The sequence below is a fragment of the Zingiber officinale genome, chromosome 4B (genome assembly GCF_018446385.1).
Source record: "Zingiber officinale cultivar Zhangliang chromosome 4B, Zo_v1.1, whole genome shotgun sequence".
NCBI lineage: Eukaryota > Viridiplantae > Streptophyta > Magnoliopsida > Zingiberales > Zingiberaceae > Zingiber > Zingiber officinale.
The window spans coordinates 10,536,694-10,558,867 of record NC_055993.1 but is presented as its reverse complement, the minus strand read 5'-3'; the positions used below and the strand labels follow the sequence as shown (position 1 = coordinate 10,558,867).

General features: G+C 41.7%; 1 protein-coding gene across 1 annotated transcript; it reads right to left on the bottom strand.

The window, feature by feature from the left end:
- Positions 1–5,168: 5,168 nt before the first annotated feature.
- On the bottom strand, positions 5,169–7,904 carry LOC121974695 (wall-associated receptor kinase 2-like). The gene is made up of 4 exons (XM_042525862.1): positions 7,581–7,904; positions 6,846–7,482; positions 6,608–6,766; positions 5,169–6,498 (listed from the first exon to the last, which is right to left on the bottom strand). Exons 1-4 carry the CDS (start codon positions 7,872–7,874, stop codon positions 5,387–5,389), a joined length of 2,202 nt encoding a protein of 733 aa, XP_042381796.1. The 5' UTR covers positions 7,875–7,904; the 3' UTR covers positions 5,169–5,386.
- Positions 7,905–22,174: the final 14,270 nt, after the last annotated feature.

Sequence of the window (22,174 nt, the reverse complement as noted above, 5' to 3'; positions counted from 1 at the left end):
TTTTGGTAATTTGATTGCTAATTGTGTTAGCAATAATTGTTAACCTAGGGTCATGTGTAGGTTTTAATGTAATTGAATAGTGTGATGTTGATTAGGGTTTTACCCTAATTTAGGGTTAGAGATTTTATTTAGCTATTTATGAGAATTGTAGCTAAATAAAATATATTTGTATTGGTGATAAAGGACTTTGACGTGAGACGAGTATCTCGATATCGGATTGGACCTTTCTATTGGAGGCGGGAACCTTGACTTATCTTTTAGATTTGTCATTTAATGTGCATAGTAGATTTTTAACAAATAGTAATGATTATGTTTCATATCTGCATCGGTATGTCATTATCCATTACCTGGGCATTTTTTAATTGTTTCCTGTTTGCATTCATGTTTATACCTTCAAATTACTTATGATCATAAAGGTAATGACATACCATGCCATAGGATATATCGGACTTATTTGATACCATATCTGACCTATATACCTAGATCTTCTGATTTGATCCATGTATATTTTTGGGTATATATTTTATGGAGGTAGACATGGTCAGGATCTTTATGCTTAGTGTCATGCATCATCTCGCATGATTGCATGTTGTGCGATAGTCGGCTCCATTATTGTTGAACACATCGCTAGTTACACGGATCTACACACACAACCACTCATGGGTTAGTGGTTCTTATCAGGCAGGGTGTGTTGCAGCTGGTTACTCTGTCAAAGGCTCCATTGGTCCACTCATGGGTAGTGTGATGCGGCGTTGTAGCAGGACAGGGATCCCTCCTCTGGATTTGTTCAAGGAGATGAGAGCATTGAGCTCCCCCACTTATGATTTAGGGTAGGAGGATAGGTCTACTCCAATAGCATCCCGTCCATTTAATCACTCATCAGGAGCAGTGATGGCAGAGTGCACGGTTCTCACAGCACCATCGTGTGTGAGACAGCTGACTGGAGAGTAGGGGTGACCAGGACATGTCATTGGCATCATACGCATTGATGCATTTATTACTTGTGTTTGCTACATATTGGTTGGATGCATATGATTGACATGCATACATGATTTTAATACCTCTCGGTCTGACGAGCTTGTTATACTTATACCCAGGTCCTGGTTAGTACAATTTTCTCCTGTTTATTTCAGTTGCATTTTATCTTTCTTATATCAGGAGACTGTACGCATGATTAGTGCTAGTTGTTATTTTCTTACTATGCATATCAATAGTTACCCGCTGAGGAGTTAACTCACCCCGTGGATATTTACTATTTTCAGGTTGAGACTATCCGGAGGAGTTCCAGTCATTAGTCCCCTGCAAGTCGCGAGGATGTGTTGTTTCGGTCTTTTGGTTTTCTTATGATGATATCTAAACGATGTTGTAGACTTGTTCTAGTTTTGACACTTAGATACTGTATGGTTTTGCTTTATTATCGATGAGTTTTATTTGGATGTGTTTTTGCTACATGTCTGCCTGGATGGCAGAAGAGATAGTTCATTGTGATTTGTGTTTTATGGGTGTAGTGGAGTAGGGTATTGGTTTTGAACTTTATGGGTGTAGTTGAGTAGAATTTTTGACTTAGTTTTCTTTATCATTGCATTAGTTTAGTTTTTATTATTAAACTGTGTGGATGTTGCTTATTATTTATATATATTATTCCGGCCGTGTTGACTGAGGTATCTGGATGTTATAGAAAGTTTCATATTGTCACCCGTACAGGGGAGATGCTGTCGAAATTTCTTCTGGCAAGGACTCCCCCGGAGAGTGACACCTATCCTATACTTGACCCAATTGCTGAATGTTATCACATACTCTATCTCCATTCATGTGGGGGATTATTGAATAGATGTGAATAGAGAAGAGGTGGAAGAGGAAAGAGACTCCTTTGTGAATGGGACTTTAGTCCCACATTGGGAGTTTCATGGCATGATAGTTGGTTTATATTAATTCACATGCATTGAGAATGTGAACAAATGTATTGGGAGAGGCTCACTCTCACGCATGAGTGTGCAGGGGGAGTGCAAATCCAGGGCCTGAGTTTGCACTGAACCATGTTGACTCGTGTGCGGGCACGACCTGCGCGCGTCGAATGTTAAACAGGTTGGGATAAAATTTGCCCAAGTGGAACAACCAATATTTTGCCACGTAAACCTTTTTGCTGTTGTGTAACTGATGCATTAAAGTTGAGATTAATGCAGAATCAAAATAGTCGAGCGATAATGAGTGAAACGGTGAGCGTTTCACTGCTCGGCTAGTAATGGTCATTAATCAACCATTAACGCTGTCGTTGATCTGAGCTCCTATATAAGGAAGCTGCGATCACAGGCAGAAGACACACAGCAATGCAAGCAGATGCTCTCCACCTTCATTCCCTTATCCTTCTCTGTCGTGTAACTTCTGCTCGGCAGAGTGCTCGTGATAGCATTCAGGTGCCACTTAGTTCGTCGTGACTACTATTGCTTGGTGGAACCATGGTCAACCGTTGTATCCTGGGAAATAGATGACCCGAGTAAGCCTCGAATCACAGCCAGAGGTGGGTCGAATCTGTTTTAAGGAAATTGCGTCAGTCACAGGCCTCGGTCAGTTTTCCCGGTCAGTCTCTTCATCCGCCCGTTCGACCTCTTTGTCTGCCTGGTCGGCCTCTCCACTCGCCCGGCCAGTATTCGTTCGCCAAACCTGTCTGCTCGCCCGGTCGGCCTGTCTGTTCGCCTGACCTGCCGCTCACCGGGCTTGTGTGTCCGCCTGGTTGGTCTTACTGCCCGGTCGACATTTCTGCCCGGTCGACCTTACTACCCACCCAACCATACTGCTCTGTCGGTCTGCGCCTACTCGTGTTACTTGGTTGATCAGCTCGCTCTGTCAATACTGTGCAGATTGCCTTCATCACTTGGCAGAAATCAACCCTTGTTGGCAGTCTGAGATTATCCGCTCAGGTCATCTCAATTATAAGTTGAATTTAAATTCTGTGTAATTTTAAATTCAGCTAAGTCCCCAAAATCTCCGGCAGCAGATTGTTTGTCCAACAAAAGGAGCATAAAATACCTCGAGTGAACAGTACCCGAGGTGCCTTTAACCAAAGGAAGGCGCCTTGAGCTATGGAATGGAAGTCGCCTTCGAGAGCTTGGAAGCTAAGGCGCCTTCGATCAAATAATGCAGACCTCGACAATGATAAGGCGCTACTTTTTTGAGATAAAACTTGGGGTTGAAGGCACCTCCAGTAATATGGAAGGCACCTTCAACACTCAATAAAAGAATGTCTCGCCCAAGGCTTCAACTCAACTCATACGCACTTCTTCTACGAGCTTCTACGCATTCGCGCGACATCCCGACTACTCCGACCTTGTCCTGCTGCTTTGTTGTGATGTTGCTGCATTCGACTACTGCTAAGGAGCCATCCAAGATCAAGTCTGATCCGATCATCTTCAAAAGTGTTGGGTAACGAAAATTTACATTTGTTCTTAATTTCTATAAAAAGGAAAGTATAGCATATTATATTTGTCTTGATTTTTCTATTATACTCATTTCCCTCTTCCGGCGGTTCTGAAAGAGGATCATAATGGATTGCCCATTGATACGGTTCACAGGATCGTGGATCTTGAAGTAGGAGTTGCTGAAGGCTCTGAACCAAGTAAAAATCATTTATGTTCTGGTTTTCCTTTTTATCTCTTTTCGTCTTTTCCATTGCGTACTTGGTTTTCAAAACCGAAGAAAAATCCAAGTTTTCTAAACTACATGATTCACCCTACCCCTCCCACGTGGGCTATGATCCAATAGAAAGGAGTTTTCTCCTATTCTAGATTCCAATCTTGAGCTTCCATAGCTCGTTCCATCGTCGATCCCGACATCTTACTTCATCTGCACGCCTCCTCTTCATCTCATCACCGATCTAACCTTCTTCATCCAGATCCAATTCATCTGTAGTTTCATCATAGCCACCAATTGCCTTGGATTGTAATTGATTTGGATTCCCCTTGGTTCAGATTTCATGTCATAGGCTGTGATTGAATATTGCTTGCAATATGTTTGATGAACATGGGTTTTCTTCTAGTCTTGCAATTTCTTTATGTTAATGTCTTGTTTTGTTGAGTGTTAGTCATGATGGTTATTTGGTTGGAATGCATGTAGATTAGATTAGGTTAGAATGCTTACTTTGTGGTTTCATGAATTCATTTTCTTTTATAACAAAAGGTGATTACGTTTACTCCAGACACCCCTCACATATTCTAAGGTTATGTAAAGAGAGATAAATTACAAGGTCAATTTATAGTCGACTATCAAGTTAGCTAGGGAGTGGGTGGGATTTTTTTCCCCGAGAGTATGAGCCTGTCAGGAATTAATCCATTACCGCATTATAACAAGTCTGATACCCTCTAGCCAATTAAACATCCGGTGAGGATTTTATAAATTCATTCTAAATTGTAGCTTAGCATGTTTACATTTCTTTTAGTGCATTACTTCATATTGCTATTTTTTTCTTTTTTTGTTTGTAGTTTAATGATTTCGTGTTTATGTTGCATTCCTTATTTTTAGCATTAGAAATCTAAAACCCAAACTCCTAATTTTAAATAAAATATATCTACTTTTCTTATAAGAGACAACAGTTATTCTATATTATATTAGTGTAGAGGGATTCGATATTAATTTAAATTGAAATCGTATTATATGACATATATAGTCTATCACTCATCATAGATAATAAAAATATACCTCCTTCATGTTTGATCCTGTGACGAGTTGACGGGGACGTTGAGGACGAACGTATTCATCTTTTACTACAATAGATAACAAAAATAGAGTAATAAACTTCTACACACAAAATCCATAACATTTCATTTAGTCCACAATTAACCTATCAATTAGATCATTTTATTGGATTTAATTTTTAATAGTAATATATACCATGTGCTAAAAGTTTAACATGTGTTGACGTAGGAGATTAATGACTCTACAAGCATGTTGGTGACTAGAGACACGTACGGCTACTTACTCCAAACCGCTAGCGAACTAGTGAAGGAATTGATCGGACAGAGTCACACCCTCTGTTAATAGAATTGAACTAATGACAGTGGAGCGGTGGAAGTACTGTCACACCCTCATCTACTAAACCATTTCTATCATCTATTGTGATTTGAAACCCATACATAAATCCATATAGTTTGATTTGTATCACCAGCTAATTTTGCCAGAAATTTTGAACTTTATTAGGAAATTCGACATCTTATCTCAAAACTACAAGATACAAACACATGCAAAAAGAATAACTACAAGTAAAGACTCGTTGCAGCAATTGACAAATTCATGGCCAACCAAAGGACTTGTTAAGTTGTCTTCGACGATCTTAATTTCGACCATTTGCTTTGATGGCGAGCTACAGAATCACGATGAAAAGATCGATGGCCATTTAGCAAGCTGCTGCTTTGATCAACGAACTCATCCTGTTCTCTTTGCTCCATTGGCCGTAATAAGTTTCTTTATATACTTTCAGCTCTGCTGCTACTTGCTCCATCGTCGGTCTATCTTCTTTTTCGGGACTCAGGCATCGAGCTGCAAGGTCAACAACAACTCGAAGCAAATCGATGTTCACTTCATTCACAATTTCTTTATCCAAGATAGCTGTGACTTTTTCCTTGCTCATCGATGCTAGTCCGACTGCTGGCTGCTTCCTCGTGACTAGTTCCAAGAGAACAATCCCAAAGCTGTACACATCATTTTTGGTGGAGAGAAACCCTTCTTTTACGAGAACAGGATCCGCGTAGGCAGCAGTTCCTTCCGCAGTCGTCAGAGCTTCCGTTTCATTCGCTGACAACAGCTTTGATATGCCAAAATCGGATACTTTGGCGGTCAAATCATGGTCCAACAGTATGTTGTGCGGCTTCACGTCCCCATGAACGATTGGGTGCGGTTCGAATGAATGCAAATGAGCTAATGCTTCGGCTGATTCCTCTGCTATTTTCAGGCGATCCTCCAAGGAGATGATCTCTTCTTCCGTATGGAGCAAGTCGAAGAGAGACCCATTAGGAACAAACTCGTAGACCAGCAGAGGAGTATGCTTCTCGAAGCAATAGCCATAGAGTCTGACCACATTCTTGTGATTAATCTGCGAAAGAAGGTAAATTTCGTTCAAGAAACCATTCTTGTCCTTGTCGCTCTGCCTCTCGGTGGAAATCAGAGTCCTCTTTATGGCCACTTTTCTTTGGCCTGCCTCCAATAGTCCTTTAAATACCACGCCGTATCCTCCACGCCCAATTACATGGTCGGTATGGAAGCCGTTGGTTGCCCCATGCAGATCTCGCAGAGTAAAAAGTGTCATCGTACTCGCGTATTTTAATACTATATCTCTGTAATATATCAAATCCCTGTTCTCAACTTCAAACCTCCTCTTCTCCTCGCGCAGTTGCAGAACATCTTTATTAATCATGCTTTTACTTCTCCTAATGGCATCATATCGCTTCTTTTGCCCAAATAAACATATCAGAATGAAACAGATCGCAATGAATAAGCAGGAGGCGATGCCTACACAAGTAATTAAGCATATATTCTACCGTATTAATTTAAGCACCAATCGAATTAGAAGTTCATTCAATAAGATTAACTAATTAGGAAAGAAAACATGGTGTAGTACCTAAGAACAACCGCCCTATCATGGGAAGTCTGGAGGTGCACGGTGCAATAAATGGATCGCCATGCTTACCGGAAGGGCATTCACAACGATAGCTCCCTTCAAGATTAGTGCACGCACCATGGCACGGATACTTCTCCGGAGACAAACACTCGTCGATATCTGCATTCAGTTACAAATTAAATTCTACCGTCAAAAGAAGATTTGGTAGATAAATTCATTATAAATAATAATCGCAGACCTAGGCATCCATCATCGAGGTAAGGGTTGCCCTGGTAGCCCTGCGAGCAATTGCAGAGGTACCCGGCACCGTTGTTGGAATCGACGCACATGCTGTTCTGGCTTCGACACGTATTCTCCACATAATTGGAAGAGGAGTTCTTGGCCTCCTCGCACGTCGCGGCGTCCCGAAAGGCCCAATCTAGCCACATCGGCATCGACGCGTTGGTGGTGTTCATTTTCAAGTCCGCCGAGGTGAAGTTGAAGTAGTCCTTATCGACGATGAAGACGTAGCTGCAGGGGCTGAAGTCCGCCATGTCCCCGCTATGACTGTAACCGCTGAACCGGAAGCTGCTGTCGCTGAGGTTGGACGGGAAGCTGACCTGGCAACACCCTATGCCTGCGCAGACGCCGTCGACGACGCTGCCGGCGTCCCTGCAGTACGTAACGCAGCCGGTGTAGTATCGATAGGAATAGGATCCGTTCACATCGGCCTGGCTTTGGATATGTCCTGCGGAGTTGCATCCGATGACAGTGAGCTTGTTTCGGCTGGTGGCCATTCGGAAGACTCCAGCTCCGTCGATGTTGAAATCAATGTATGGATACTGGGAGCCGACGACGTAGTCCGATCGATTGTAGCACTCCCACGTTATCGGGACCTGTAAAATTATAAAAAAACCTATGATTTTTCTTACCGATTTAGAACTTACGATGTAATTAAGAAGAAGAAGAAGATCAGAATTGAAGAGTTGACTACGAGGACTCGAGCTTGGCTCTGCTCCGCTGAGATGTGGGTTACTTGGATCATGGAATCAGCTGAGCCAAGGAAAGCTTTTGGGGAGGATGGATCGGAGCGGTCGCAGGAGATGGCGAAGCCGTTTTTGTAGCAACCGGGCTCGATGCCGAAGGGAAAGGAGAGAGCAAGTTGGCCGCACGACTGCGAGCAACCTGGGCCTGGTAACGTCGTATTAATGCCCGCCGCCGCCTCTGCCCGAGCAATGGTACAGAACAGCAGGAGAAGGTGGATCGCTCGCTGTGTTGAGATTCCCATCCTTGTCGTGATTAACAGGCAAGGACGAGTATTCAGAAAATAAAGGTGTAGCGCCGATAAGGAGCCTTGACTTCCACGCGGATTCGCGTGAAGCCTAGTGTTCAATGTTGGGCCAACCGCGACCGTCACATAAGATTTATAAATATTAAATTATCCATAACAAATATTGACAATCAATCAACATAAATTTTGTTTTCGCAGCAAGGACTGCCATTGGTCATAAAGTAGCCATTCTTTTGAAACTATAATGAGAACTCAATAATCGTCGAAAGTCTCCCTATTATGATATAATAGTTTTTTCATGTTCCGTTCATTAGGTTGGCCGATTTATATATTTTTTATTTAATATATTCCATTATATATTTTTTTCTAATACTGATTGGTTTGACCGTTGTTACTCCAACTCAATTAAAGACCATCAATATGAAAGCAGGATGATCTAGAGACAAAAGTCTTTGTCGTATGAAAATTTTCACACGCCAAGTTCAGATTTACTTGAGAGTAGTCTTAATCGTTTACATGGTTCGATATAAAATTATAAATAAATAAATAAATGACAAATTCGAGAAGGTGGAGGCGGAGGCGGAGGCGGCTTCTGAGTTTCAATTTTCAATAAAAATTCACGTAGATCATAATCTTGAAAAATCCTATTGAATGACTATTATAGTCCACTCGTTCATAACAATCTCAAAACGGTCCTCTTACATGGGTGCTTCACAGTTCACATTGCAACCGATGTGCACCTCTTTTCCAACCCGAATCGATTCAACCACGTCGAAAGATTATGCAGTGCATTCTCTCGTCATAATCTAAGGTGACATTTGACTTAGGGGGTAATCTAAGGTGACATTTGACTTAGGGGGTAAGAATAAGAGAATAAATTCATTTTCAAATTTTATATTTGGATGATGGAAATGAAATTAAAATTTTGAAGTGAAATTTAAAAATTTAGGTATTGATGAAATTCACCTCATCTTTTAGGTTTGGATAGGAATGAGAATGAGAATTAAGTTTTGGACGAAAATATCCTTAATATATTTGTTCAATTTTTCTTTCATATCACTTTCTCTCTCCTTATTCTCTCTCATCATACTCTCACTCCTTATTCTATCATCGCACTTTCTCTCTCATCATATTTTCTCTCTTCTTAATCTCTCCTATTATACACTCTCTCTCCTTATTTTCTCTCATCACACTTTTTTCTCTTCATTCTCTCTCATTGCATTCTCTCTCATCATGCTTTCTCTCCCATCATGTCCCCTCAAAGCGGTACAATGGTTAAAACATAGGGTGTTGTCATATAAAGTCTTAGAGTCGAAATGCAGCACCTCCGAGCATGCCTTCCCCATGCATGTCTTGGCCACCTACATTAATGGCTAGTAGTCACCATGATTTATCTCTTCCGTGTTAGCCTAAGGACAAGTTAACGGGGGCGCTAGGGATGAGTGAATTGTCTTTTGCCACATGCTTTCTCTCCCATCAGACTCTATTTCCTCTTTTTTTTTTCTCATCACACTTTCTCTCTCGTTATACTTTCTCTCTCTTCAATTTCTCCCGTCACACACACTCTCGCCTCATTTTTTTCTCAGCATATTTTCTCTCTTTTCATTATATTTCATCATATTTTCTCTCTTCTTTTTCTCTCTCATCATGCTCTCTCCTATCACACTCTCTTTTCTTTTTTTTTTTCTTATCCCACTTTCCCTCTCTTCTTTCTTTCTCATTACATTTTCTCTCTCATCATACTTTCTCTCTCATCATTCTCTCTAATCATATTTTTCTCTCACACTCAACTTTCTCTTCCATCTAATTTTTTCTTTTATTTTTCTCTAAGGATAAAAAAGGAAATTTTAATTTATTCCGATAAAAAATATTCAACTAACCAAATATTATTTTTAAAAATGATATCTAGTGGCGGACGCACCGAGCAGTCTGAGGGAGGCTTCAGCGCCCCCTCCCCCCAACCTGGTTGCCGCCCATTAGACGTCGCCAGACGTTAGGAAAATTTCCGGAGGGAGGCAAGAGGAATCGAGGAGGCTTCAGCCTCCCCGCCTAGCCGCAGCCCACAGTGCATGGTCGTCGCTTATCCTCCGATCGCTACATAGCACAGCTGCACAGGCCAGGCCCAGGGCCAAAGGCCACAGCTCATTCTCCGGCACTCCGCACTCCGCTCTAACCTCTAGTACGTTTACTGTCGCCTGCCACCGACGGAGGACTTTTTTTCATGTTTTTTGTTTTAGTATTTTACTTAAACAACATTAGAAAAAAGGGGGGAAAAAAATAAACACCCAAAGCAAGTGGCAAGTGGGGGGCCCAAGTCAAACAAATAAAATAAATGCCCTTATCCTCTTCAACCTATTTGTTTTCCTTTGCATAATAAGAAAAGGAAAAGGCAGAGGAAAGGCTAAAGGGGAAAGTTGGAAACCCTAACCTCCAAGTCTCCAACTCCATGGCTCTAGACTATAAAGTCCAGTCTCCGACCTTCCAAGGCTCCAACCTCCATCTCCAGGCGACAATGAGTCGACAATAGTCAAGCCACGGCAGAGTCACGGATAGCCAGGTGATAGTAGCCAGCAACACTCCATTTCCAGCCAAGTCTTCAAGCTCCAACACCATTTGGATAAGGTTCGAGCTTAGATTTGTTGTGTTTAAAATTTTTTATTATTTGATTATTTTTTGTATAAATGTACATAATTACATTTGTAGTTTATTAAAGTTTTAGTTTAATATTTATTTTTCCATTACATTTGTAGTTTTCTATTATAGATTTTATTTTTAGTTATTTGTTTGTGTAGGATATTGAGAGATTTTTTAAACGAACTCGTAGTTATGAACCTTCTGGCTCCGACTCCTTTAATGAGTCTAATGTTATTGAACAAGTGGAAAAAATCAATCCTGTGTAGAATTAAATTTGGATGATATTGTCAATGATCCGAGATTACGAAAACTAATTGAAGAATTTGATATTACTATTCGAGATCAAGCTAGAAGAGAGTATACGCTCCGAGGGCCTTGTCAACCAAATGGCCATATATATCCGAAAACAACTTTTGGTAATCAAGAAAGGAGTTTTCAAGAAACTTGGTATAAAAGATATACATGACTAGAGTATAGCATATCAAAAGATGCAGCATTTTATTTTTGGTGTTATCTTTTCAACCCGTTAAATAAAGGAAATATAGATAATGCCTTTATAAAAGATGGATATAATAATTGGAAAAGGATATTAGAAAATTTCAATCGTCATATGGGGACTATGAATAGTTATCACAATGAAGCTAGAATACAATTTGAATATTTTCAAGATCAAAGGTATAGTGTAGGAAATGTTTTACGAGTACATGGTCGCGATATAGAAATTGATTATCGTACCCGTTTAATAGCAATATTGAATGTGACACACTTTCTATTGAAGCAAGGGTTGTCTTTTCAAGGACACAATGAGTCAACTAGTTCTTCAAATAGAGGTAATTTTCTTAAATTGCTTGAATGGTATAGTCAACGAAATGAATAGGTTTCCAAAGTTATAAGACAAAATGCTCTTGCGAATAATCAATTGACTTCCCCAAAAATTCAAAAGGATTTAACACATGCTTGTGCTTCAGAGATCACACTTACTATAATCAATGATATTGGAGATAAATTCTTTTCTTTAATAGTTGATAAGGCTCGGGGCAGTTCAGTGAAAGAGCATATGGGAGTTGTTTTGAGGTATGTGAATAAAGAAGGATGTGTGATTGAACGATTTCTTATAGTTGTGCATGTACCTAACACTACACTAGTTCTCATTCTTTGAAAAGGGTTATTGATGTTTTATTTGTGCAACATGGTTTATCATTATCTAGATTAAAAGGCCAAGTATATGATGGGGCTTCAAATATGTGTGGTTAGTTCAATGGGTTGAAATCTCTGATACCACAAGAAAATTCATTTACAATGTATGTTCACTGTTTCTCTCACCAACTCCAATTAGTTCTTATTTCTATTGCCCATGACAATTTTACAATGCAATCTTATAGATTCCAATTGTCTTCTTTTGTACCGACTCATCAGTCGTCACAGACTTTTGTGCCAACCCCGAACTGAAGCTCACCTATGAAAGAAAGGTAGATTAATCTCAGACTTACCTAAACTTCTAGTTTCTTTTTCTTTGGCAAGTTAGATCTGTTGGTGCAATATCCTTTAGGTCAAGGTTGACTGGTTTGACCAAGCTTGAGTCTTGGTCATAGTTTCGATGTTTGACAATACATGTAGACATATGGAAAATGCAGGTGCAGTTGTTCATATGGGGAGATTCTGATCAGGGACTGATCAGTGTGAATGAAGAAGAGTCAAGTAGGTCAAAAGTGACCGGATACCTGACTGTGAAGTCCTAACTGGAAGGTTAGGTAGAGTGAAAGTCCTAGTGAGTGAAACTATGCAGAAGGAAATCCTGGTGAGTGAAGCCAGGTGAAAGTCCTAGTGAGTGAAGCTAGGCAGAAGGAAGTCCTAGTGAGTGAAGCTAGGCAGAAGGAAGTCCTGGTGAGTGAAGCTAGGCAGATGGAAAACCCTAGTGAGTAAAGCTAGGTGAAAGCCCTGGTGAGTGAAGTCAGGTAAGGGAAAATCCAGATGGATCAAGGATGATCAGACATCTGGTGTTGGGAAGTCCAAGTAGGTCAAAGGATTGACCGGATACTTGGCACGAAGAGGAAAGTCCAAGTGGGTCAAAGGGATTGACCGGACACTTGGTGGGGAGTTCTGGCAGGTCAAGGGAGTGACCAGATGCTAGGAATGATGTACCAACAGGTCAAGGTTGACCGGATGTTGGTTTGAGAGGCTTGGGACTTGATTTTGGGCAAAAACCAAGAGGTGGATTGATCCAGGAGCTGGATCGATCAGTGGATCGATCCAGGCATTTCCTAGCGAACAGAGAGCCTCTGAATCGATCAGTGGATCGATCCAGAGGTCCCAATCGATCAGCCGATCGATTGGTACGCTGCTGCTTCGCGCGATAAGCGCTGGATCGATCCGTGGATCGATCCAGGCATTTTTCCAGAGCACAGAGGCGCTCTGGATCGATCCGTGAATCGATCCAAAGCCTCCCCGATCGATTGGGAGTTTCGAATCGATCGGGATCCGACCGTTGCGTCGTATTTGAGCTGCAGGCGGGCGTCTCCTTCAGTATTTCTTCACCGATTCATTTCAGATCTCTCGCCAGCTCCTCCACAGCGCTCTCAAAGCTCAGATCGCCAGTTCTTGAAGGATCTTGGAGGTTTTCCAAGTCAAGAGGCGGATCAAAGCCAAGAAGAGAAGTTAGGGTTAGAGTTTTCTGTACTCATTGTAAGCTTTGTGCTTGTATTTTATTTCCCTTTCCTTTCTTCTTGTATTGAGAGTCTTGTAGGGCTTCTCCGCCTTCGGTAGTTACCGAAAAGGAGTGTTTCATAGTGGAGGTGTGTGTGTGTGTGTGTGCGTGGATCCTTGGACTAGTCACCTCTTATAAGGTGGATACCAAGTAAAATCCCAAGTGTTAGCGTTGTATGTTTTTGTTTCTTGTATTTCCGCTGCACATCTTTAAAGAAACAAGCAACGTCAACCACGAAGAACGCGATGAGCTATTCACCCCCCCTCTAGCTACTTTTCGGTCCCAACAAGTGGTATCAGAGCGAGGCCGCTCTTCACCGGAATCATCGCCGGAAGGGTCAAGCATAACAAGAAGAGCTAGAGGGTGAAGAAGTTGAAGCAAAATTGTCAAAGTCAAAGAAATTCAAAAGCTCTACAATGGAATTCCGAGATGGGCTCGGATTCAACACGAGGGTGGCTCCACCATACACTTCCACGAGCTTCGATTCTTGGAAATCGAGAATCAAAAATTTTCTTATGATGGAGATAGAGCAATGGTTTGCTCTTATAGAAGGCTTCAAGACTCCAACAAATTCAAAGGGCAAAGTTCTCAAGAGGAGTAAGTGGAGCCAAGAGCAAGTTCAAAGATGCGAGGCCAATGACAAAGTGACCAAGCTTTTGGTCAATTTATTGCCAAGAACCATCCTTTGCAAAATTGGAGAATTTAAAGATGCAAAGGAATTATGGAGTAAATTGGCCAAGCTTCATGAAGAGATCCCCTCCACTGTACAAGAGCAAGAAGAATCCAGAGAGGGTGACTCCTTGGAGCAAGACCAAGAGGAGGACTCCGAGGTTGAGAGATGCTCAACCTCCGAAGAAGAAGTCCAAGAAGAAGCTTCATCTTCAAGGGAGTGCAATGAAGACAACAAGGAGGGAGCATACTCCTTGTTTCATGTACAAGATGATGAAGCATCCACCTCTAGGATTGAGGGGGAGCAATATTTGGTGACGCCGGATCAAGAAGAAGGAGAAGCTTATACATCCGGGTCAAATGGAGAAGAGGCTTCCACCTCTACAAGTCAAGCAAAATCTAATGGAGGAGCATCATCATCGGATCAAGAGGAAGCCTCAACCTCCGGATCTAAAGGAGAAAATGTCATCCCTACACAAGAAGGTATAAATGTTTCAATTAAAAATAAAAATCATATAATATGTTTTGAGTGTAGGGAAAGTGGGCACTACAAGCAAGTGTCCCAACTTGGCCAAGAAGAATGGTCAAGTGACACAAAAGGGCAAGGAGAAGCCCAAGGAGACCACCCCCGGGACAAAGAAGAGCAAGGAGCACATTGTGTGCTTCTTGTGTCAACAAAAAGGGCATTACCGAAGTCAATGCCCCAAGGGGAAGAAGATGGTCAAGGCTCAAGGAGGCACTAGTCAAGGGGGAGCCTCCAAGGTAAAAAAGAAGGTAACGGTTATTGAGCCTACCCCTTTACGTTATGGTAAAAAGCATGATAGTTCTAATTTCTATCATTTTAATGCTATTTACCATGAAAATAGGAAGCATGATAGTGTTAAGGAAAAACATATAGCTTTTCATGCTAAAACTACCACACCTAGGGTTAGGAAGGTAGATGAAAATCTAGGTAAGAAAACTAAGGGTTTTAGTTATAAGCCTAGAAATAAAAATGCTCATGGGTTTAATGAAAAACCAAAATCTAAGGATTTAATGGTAGAAAATCAAGCCTTGAGGTCAAGGCTTGATAAAATTGAAAAGACCTTAAAAAGGATGAAAAATATCCTATTAGGGCAAAATGAGCATAACCTAGGGTTAGGGGTACAAAAGCCATCCAATGGCGATAGAGGTTTGGGATACAAACCCAAAGCTAAAAAGGATGTGCCTAGTTATCATAGGGTTCCATATAGTTATGGAACAAGCCCTAAGTCTAGTGGGCAAGCCAAAAATACAAGGGAAGATATCCCTAGAAGTATCTTTGCAACCAAAGTGACTAAGACTTCTAAAAAGTCTAAGAAAGTCACTAACAAGGTCACAAGGGAGGCTTTCCCTAGAGTTGACCTAGAAAATGTGACCAAGGCTTCTAAGAAACCCAACAAGGTTACTAGGAAGGTATCTAGGGAAGTTATCCCTAGTGAGTACCTAGAACATCCAAGGAGCACCAATAGGTGTTGGGTTCCTAGGAGCATCTTCTCTACCCCATAGATGGGTTAGAGAGTGTCAACTCCAATTATAAGGGTAGTTAACTCAACTTTGAGGAAATTGACACTCAAGGAGCATTTTCAAGGTTTTTGTTAACCTTTGAAAATGAAATGAAATTATTATTTACTCTTTGAAAGAGTAAAATGTGCCTAATTGTGGAAAAATTGATTTTATCTTTAATGGCATAAATTGGAAAAACCTAGAGAAATACCAAGTTGGGATTTTGGTATTCTCTTAGAAATTTAAGGCAATCCGGGCCTTGATTTATGTGTTTACTCTTGAGGAAAAATGGAATATGCCAACATTTGAGGATATGCTTAATTTTTAAGTGGCATAAACAAATCAAGAGAAATAGAAATGTCAATTTAGGTTTTGGCACCTCTTTGAAGCATTTAGGGCAATCTAGGTTTAACGTTTTAAGTTAAAACAAGTGGAGATAGCTAAGTGGTTAAGGATACTTAGATAGACAATCTAGGTATATTTTATTTATGCTAAACCTTGCCATGATTGTTTGCCCATCATATGTCATGACATCATGTCTATTTTTGTATTCATGTTTTATTATGAAAAATCCAAAAATATCATGTCATGACATTTATACATCATGTAGTTATAGGATATTTTCTTTTGAAAAATTATTTCCTTTTGATGTATGCCATAACATATTCATGCAATAAGCTTAATTCCTTGTAATTAAGGACAAATGACATTTAACAATACTTATTAACAAGTGACATCCTAGGTGGATGTCGAATATCTCTAAAATGCCTAGATATAAATGCATGATCCCTAGAATAAGGCAAAACCAAAATCTCACATCTCACAAGGACTATAAGGTGACTTGTATGTGTTTTAGTGCACATTAAGTACAAGTGAGATGTTAGGAAGATGAACAAAACTCAAGATATTGATTTAGTGCATTCTTTTGAGTTTTAGGTTCATCAAAACACATAGTTATGTGTTTTCCCATCATTGGGAAAGCTAATGTACAAGTCATGTGCATTAAGCCCAAGGAATGTGATGGGATATTGGTTTTGAAAATTATTTTAAAATGATTTTGGAAAACCTTGGTGAAGGCTAGCTTTTGACAGTAATCACCATTGAATAGTTAGACACAAACTTGAAGAAAACGCTAAAGTTTTTAGCAAGTTTTCAAGCATGTGTCAATCTTTGAAAATATGATGTATTTTCATAGAAAACTATTTTTCCATGATAAAGTATGCCCTAAATAATATCTACACGAAATTTCATGATTTTTGGATTTTTGTAGAATTTTCTAGGGATTTCTGAAGTTGGCTGAATTTGAAATTCAGCAACTATCAGAGCTCCGATCGATCCATGAATCGATTGGAGTTCCTGAATCGATTCAGAAGGCAATTCTAGCGAGCAGAAGCTCGCTGGATCGATCAGACGATCGATCTACACATCCTGAATCGATTAGTGGATCGATTCAGAAAGGTTCAATCGGTTGGAACTCAACTCCAATCGATCCAAGTTGCTGATTTTGGCTGGGAAGGCCTAATTTCAGCATTTTGGACCTATGTTAGTCTAGGTAACCATTCCAAACCCCTCAAAATATATTTGTATACATAAAAAGGGAGTTTTCATGTTGAAAACAAGGATGGATTGGTTAAGGAAGACTATATTGAAGTTAGGTTGAGGTTTGTTTCAAAGTTTTGAATATTTGAACCTCACAACTTCAAAATTTGGGTTTCCTAAAGGTTTAGGGATTCCAAGTCATTGTTGGTGCAATGACAGAAGTTACCACCATGTCTTTAGGGGGAGGGACTTTTTAAAGACATGAACACTATTTTTTTCATGAACCTTGGAAGGTGGTTAACCTTCTTTTCAGAAAATGCTCATGAATGAGCGTTTGAACTTGAAATGGGGAGTGGATATCCTCATTATTTCAAGTGGTATTTCAAATGGTTGAAAAATGCTCAAGGTTGGGCATTTGTCTACTTTGAGGGAGAATGTAGGGAAAATGAAGGGTATGTGACCTTCATTATGATGTTGATCACGACCTTGAGAAACTCTTCAGGGGGAGAGTTTAAAAAGGGATAAAGGTTCAACGAGTCAAGTTGTAACCAATGATGAGTATCTCTTCAGGGGGAGAGATAGTGGTTGTTTGATGTGTGCCAATAGGGGGAGAATGTGTGGTTTAAGTTAGGCCTTCATTACCTATGGGGGAGGTCATAGGGGGATAATGAAGGGAACCAACATTCATACTTTGGCATGAAGAGAGTTAAAGCTGTCGGATTAGCTTAACTCAGAGTAGTCCTAACTTAAAGGTATTGTCAAACATCAAAAATGGGGAGATTGTTGGTGCAATATCCTTTAGGTCAAGGTTGACTGGTTTGACCAAGCTTGAGTCTTGGTCATAATTTCGATGTTTGACAATACATGTAGACATATGGACAATGCAGGTGCAGTTGTTCATATGGGGAGATTCTGATCAGGGACTGATCAGTGTGAATGAAGAAGAGTCAAGTAGGTCAAAAGTGACCGGATACCTGACTGGGAAGTCCTAACTGGAAGGTTAGGTAGAGTGAAAGTCCTAGTGAGTGAAACTAGGCAGAAGGAAATCCTGGTGAGTGAAGCCGGGTGAAAGTCCTAGTGAGTGAAGCTAGGCAGAAGGAAGTCCTAGTGAGTGAAGCTAGGCAGAAGGAAATCCTAGTGAGTGAAGCTAGGCAGATGGAAAACCCTAGTGAGTAAAGCTAGGTGAAAGCCCTGGTGAGTGAAGTCAGGCAAGGGAAAATCCAGATGGATCAAGGATGATCGGGCATCTAGTGTTGGGAAGTCCAAGTAGGTCAAAGGATTGACCGGATACTTGGCACGAAGAGAAAAGTCCAAGTGGGTCAAAGGGATTGACCGGACACTTGGTGGGGAGTTCTAGCAGGTCAAGGGAGTGACCAGATGCTAGGAATGATGTACCAACAGGTCAAGGTTGACCGGATATTGGTTTAAGAGGCTTGGGACTTGGTTTTGGGCAAAAACCAAGAGGTGGATTGATCCAGGAGCTGGATCGATCAGTGGATCGATCCAGGCCTTTCCTAGCGAACAGAGAGCCTCTGAATCGATCAGTGGATCGATCCAGAGGTCCCAATCGATCAGCCGATCGATTGGGGATGCTACTGCTTCGCGCGATAAGCGCTGGATCGATCCGTGGATCGATCCAGACATTTTTCTAGAGCACAGAGGCGCTCTGGATCGATCCGTGAATCGATCCAAAGCCTCCCCGATCGATTGGGAGTTTTCGAATCGATCGGGATCCGACCGTTGCGTCGTATTTGAGCTGCAGGCGAGCGTCTCCTTCAGCACTCGCCAGCTCCTCCACAGCGCTCTCAAAGCTCAGATCGCCAGTTCTTGAAGGATCTTGGAGGTTTTCCAAGTCAAGAGGCGGATCAAAGCCAAGAAGAGAAGTTAGGGTTAGGGTTTTCTGTACTCATTGTAAGCTTTGTGCTTGTATTTTGTTTCCCTTTCCTTTCTTCTTGTATTGAGAGTCTTGTAGGGCTTCTCCGCCTTCGGTAGTTACCGAAAAGGAGTGTTTCATAGTGGAGGTGTGTGTGTGTGCGTGGATCCTTGGACTAGTCACCTCTTATGAGGTGGATACCAAGTAAAATCCCAAGTGTTAGCGTTGTATGTTTTTGTTTCTTGTATTTCCGCTGCACATCTTCAAAGAAACAAGCAACGTCAACCACGAAGCACGCGACGAGCTATTCCCCCCCCCCCCCCCCCCTCTAGCTACTTTTCGGTCCCAACAAGATCAAATGTTCTCAATGTTAATTTATCAGGTTATAGAGATTCAATTGAGTATTAAGTGGGACAAGGGAAAGGCTCTCGAGTTCTAGTTTCTTGGACTCTTAGTAAACTCTAACAATATTATTTCAATTACATATTGTAAGTATTAATATTGCAGTCTTTTATATGGTTTAAATGAGAATCCTAAGTGTTGAACAAGATCAATTGATTGTGATTAACTTAATAGGCTAATAGCTTTTGCATAGAGATTAGTGTTTCATATTGTTAGTCATCAAGTTGGTTGCAAAATGAGATGTACAACTGTTTCTTATTGCTTCTGTATTGGTATAAACATTTGCTATTAAAGTGTTCTTTGTTCATCATTGATTCCTCATAATTATAAACCTCTGTTTTTTTCTCTGTTGTACACTATCTGTCATGACTTGAGAATTTTATGTGTATTATGATTTATGTGAGTGACGTTCATGTTTATTTGACTGCAATTTATGTAGCAACGTATATTATGCACCAGCTCCGGTGGTTCTACCCGTTCCAATAGTCGTCCCTACCCACCTCACAGATATTGTCGCGGCACAAGCTCGGATCCCAGCATTGGCAGAATCGATGAAGAGTCGATTCACACTCTTCCGAGGAGAGACTGATCCGAGTGTGGCCCAGTCCTGGTTGGAGACCATGGAGCGGACCTTCTTCTACATGGCTTGTTCCGAGTGGGAGAAAGCGGAGCTGGCTGCTTTCCATTTATGGGACGAGGCCGACACCTGGTGGGTTACGCAGCGTTCCGTCATAGGTGAGCAGAACATCACCTGGGCCAGATTCAGAGAGGCTTTTGAGAGCCTCTACTTCCCACGAGCATATCAGATGACTCACCGTCAGGATTTTCTGAGTTTGCGATAGAACAACCGATCGGTGACAGAGTACAATGCCGAGTTTAATTGGTTGGCCAGATTTTGTCCAGAACTGGTTGCTGAGGATAGTTCCCGTATGCAGCAGTTTATTCAGGGACTGGATGGACATCTGCAAGTAAAGCTTATCGATTTTGGGAACGCATCTTACATGGAGACACTGGACAGAGCCCTAATGATAAAGTCAGCTCACCAGAGAGTGTATCCGGACAAGAAAAGGAAGCAGACGGGTTAGACATCTGGACAGATCCAGCAGCCACAGGCTACACAGCAGCAGAGTGGTCGTAGTCGGCCAGGTCAAGGTACTTCTGGGGCTTCCGGTCAGCCACAGAAGTCGAGGCGGTCTTCATCAGGACGTTTCCGGCCTCCTCAGCAGACCCGGAAACAAACCGCCAGTGACATCCACTGCGCCCGGTGTGGGTCCAGAGAGCACACCACATCAGCCTGCACCTTGGGGCAATCAGTTTGCTATTATTGTAAATTGCCTGGGCACATGTGCCGAGATTGTTCGCTGAAGGCTTAGCATATTTCTTCCAGAGTTTTTGATCATGGAGTTCAGCTCAGTCAGACCGGGACTCAGCGAGGAGGGCACAAAGCCCAATCCTCACATCGTCAACAGAGAACAACTCCCCCTGCAATAGCTGCATTTGGCATGCTCGGACAGGAGTACTCCAATACTCTCATAGTACCACAGAGCTCTGTTCTGGGACTACAGTATCTGACTCAAGGGCAGTATCAGCTGCAGTCCAAGCCACTAGTTCAATACCAATCACCGCCTCAGTCCCTAGTACAATATCAGCCACAGCCACTGGTCCAGTACCAGTCATCGCCCCAGCCGCCGGTCTAGTATTAGTCTCAGCCTACCTATCAGTCTCTAGATCAGTACCCGGCACTGTCACAGTGGCAGGCTCAAACTCAGGCGCAGCAGCCTTTGGCAGCACTATCACCTCCTCCACCGCCAGAAACTGGACGCATTCATACGGTGACCAGAGAGGATACGCATCGGGCCGACAGATCTGTTTTCCGCGATACGATTTCTATTTATGCCTTATCTGTAGATATGTTGATAGATACAGGTAGCTCACATTCTTTTATATCCCGTACCTTTATGCGGGAGATTGGTAGATTACCCACTTTCAGACCGCAGCGACTAACCATCTCCCTACTGTCCGGTGATACCTTGGACGTCACTCAGGAGGTCAAAGGTTGCCCATTAGATTTTGGCAACATGATACTTACGGTAGATCTTCTAGTATTGGAAATGGTCAACTTTGATATTATTCTTGGTATGGACTATTTGTCAGCGTATCATGCCACTGTTGATTGTCAGATGAGGGTGGTCACATTCCGGCCTTCGAACCAACCCTCGTGGGATTTCACTGGCATGAGAGACGACGGCATATCGATCATTTCGGCGATTCAGGCTCAGAAGCTACTGTCACATGGCTGTCAGGGTTTTCTGTTATCCTTGATTCATACTGAAGACGGTAGTAGTTCTTAACTCTCCGACATTCCAGTAGTCCGAGAGTATCCGGATGTATTTCCAGATGAGCTACTAGGGTTGCCTCCCAGAAGGCAAGTGGAGTTTGCTATTGAGTTGATTCTGGGAACCGCGCCAACATCGAAAGCTCCTTACCGTATAACACCAAAAGAGTTGAACGAACTGAAGGTTCAACTCCAGGAGCTTTTAGACAGGGGATTTATACGCCCTAGTTCTTCTCCATGGGGTTCTCTGGTATTATTTGTCAAGAAAAAGGATGGTACACTGAGGTTGTGCATTGACTACAGATAGCTAAATGCAGTGACCGTCAGAAATAAGTATCCCTTACCATGGATCGAGGATTTGTTTGATCAGCTTAGAAGTACATCAGTGTATTCTAAGATTGATCTGCGATCCGGATATCATCAGCTGAGAGTCAGAGAATCTGATATTCAGAAGACTGCATTCCATACCAGATACGACCATTATGAGTTTTTGGTAATGTCATTTGGGCTTACCAATGCTCCAGCGATATTTATGGATTTGATGAACCACGTCTTTTTGGAGTATCTTGATCAGTTTGTTATCGTTTTCATCGATGACATATTGGTCTACTCGTGTT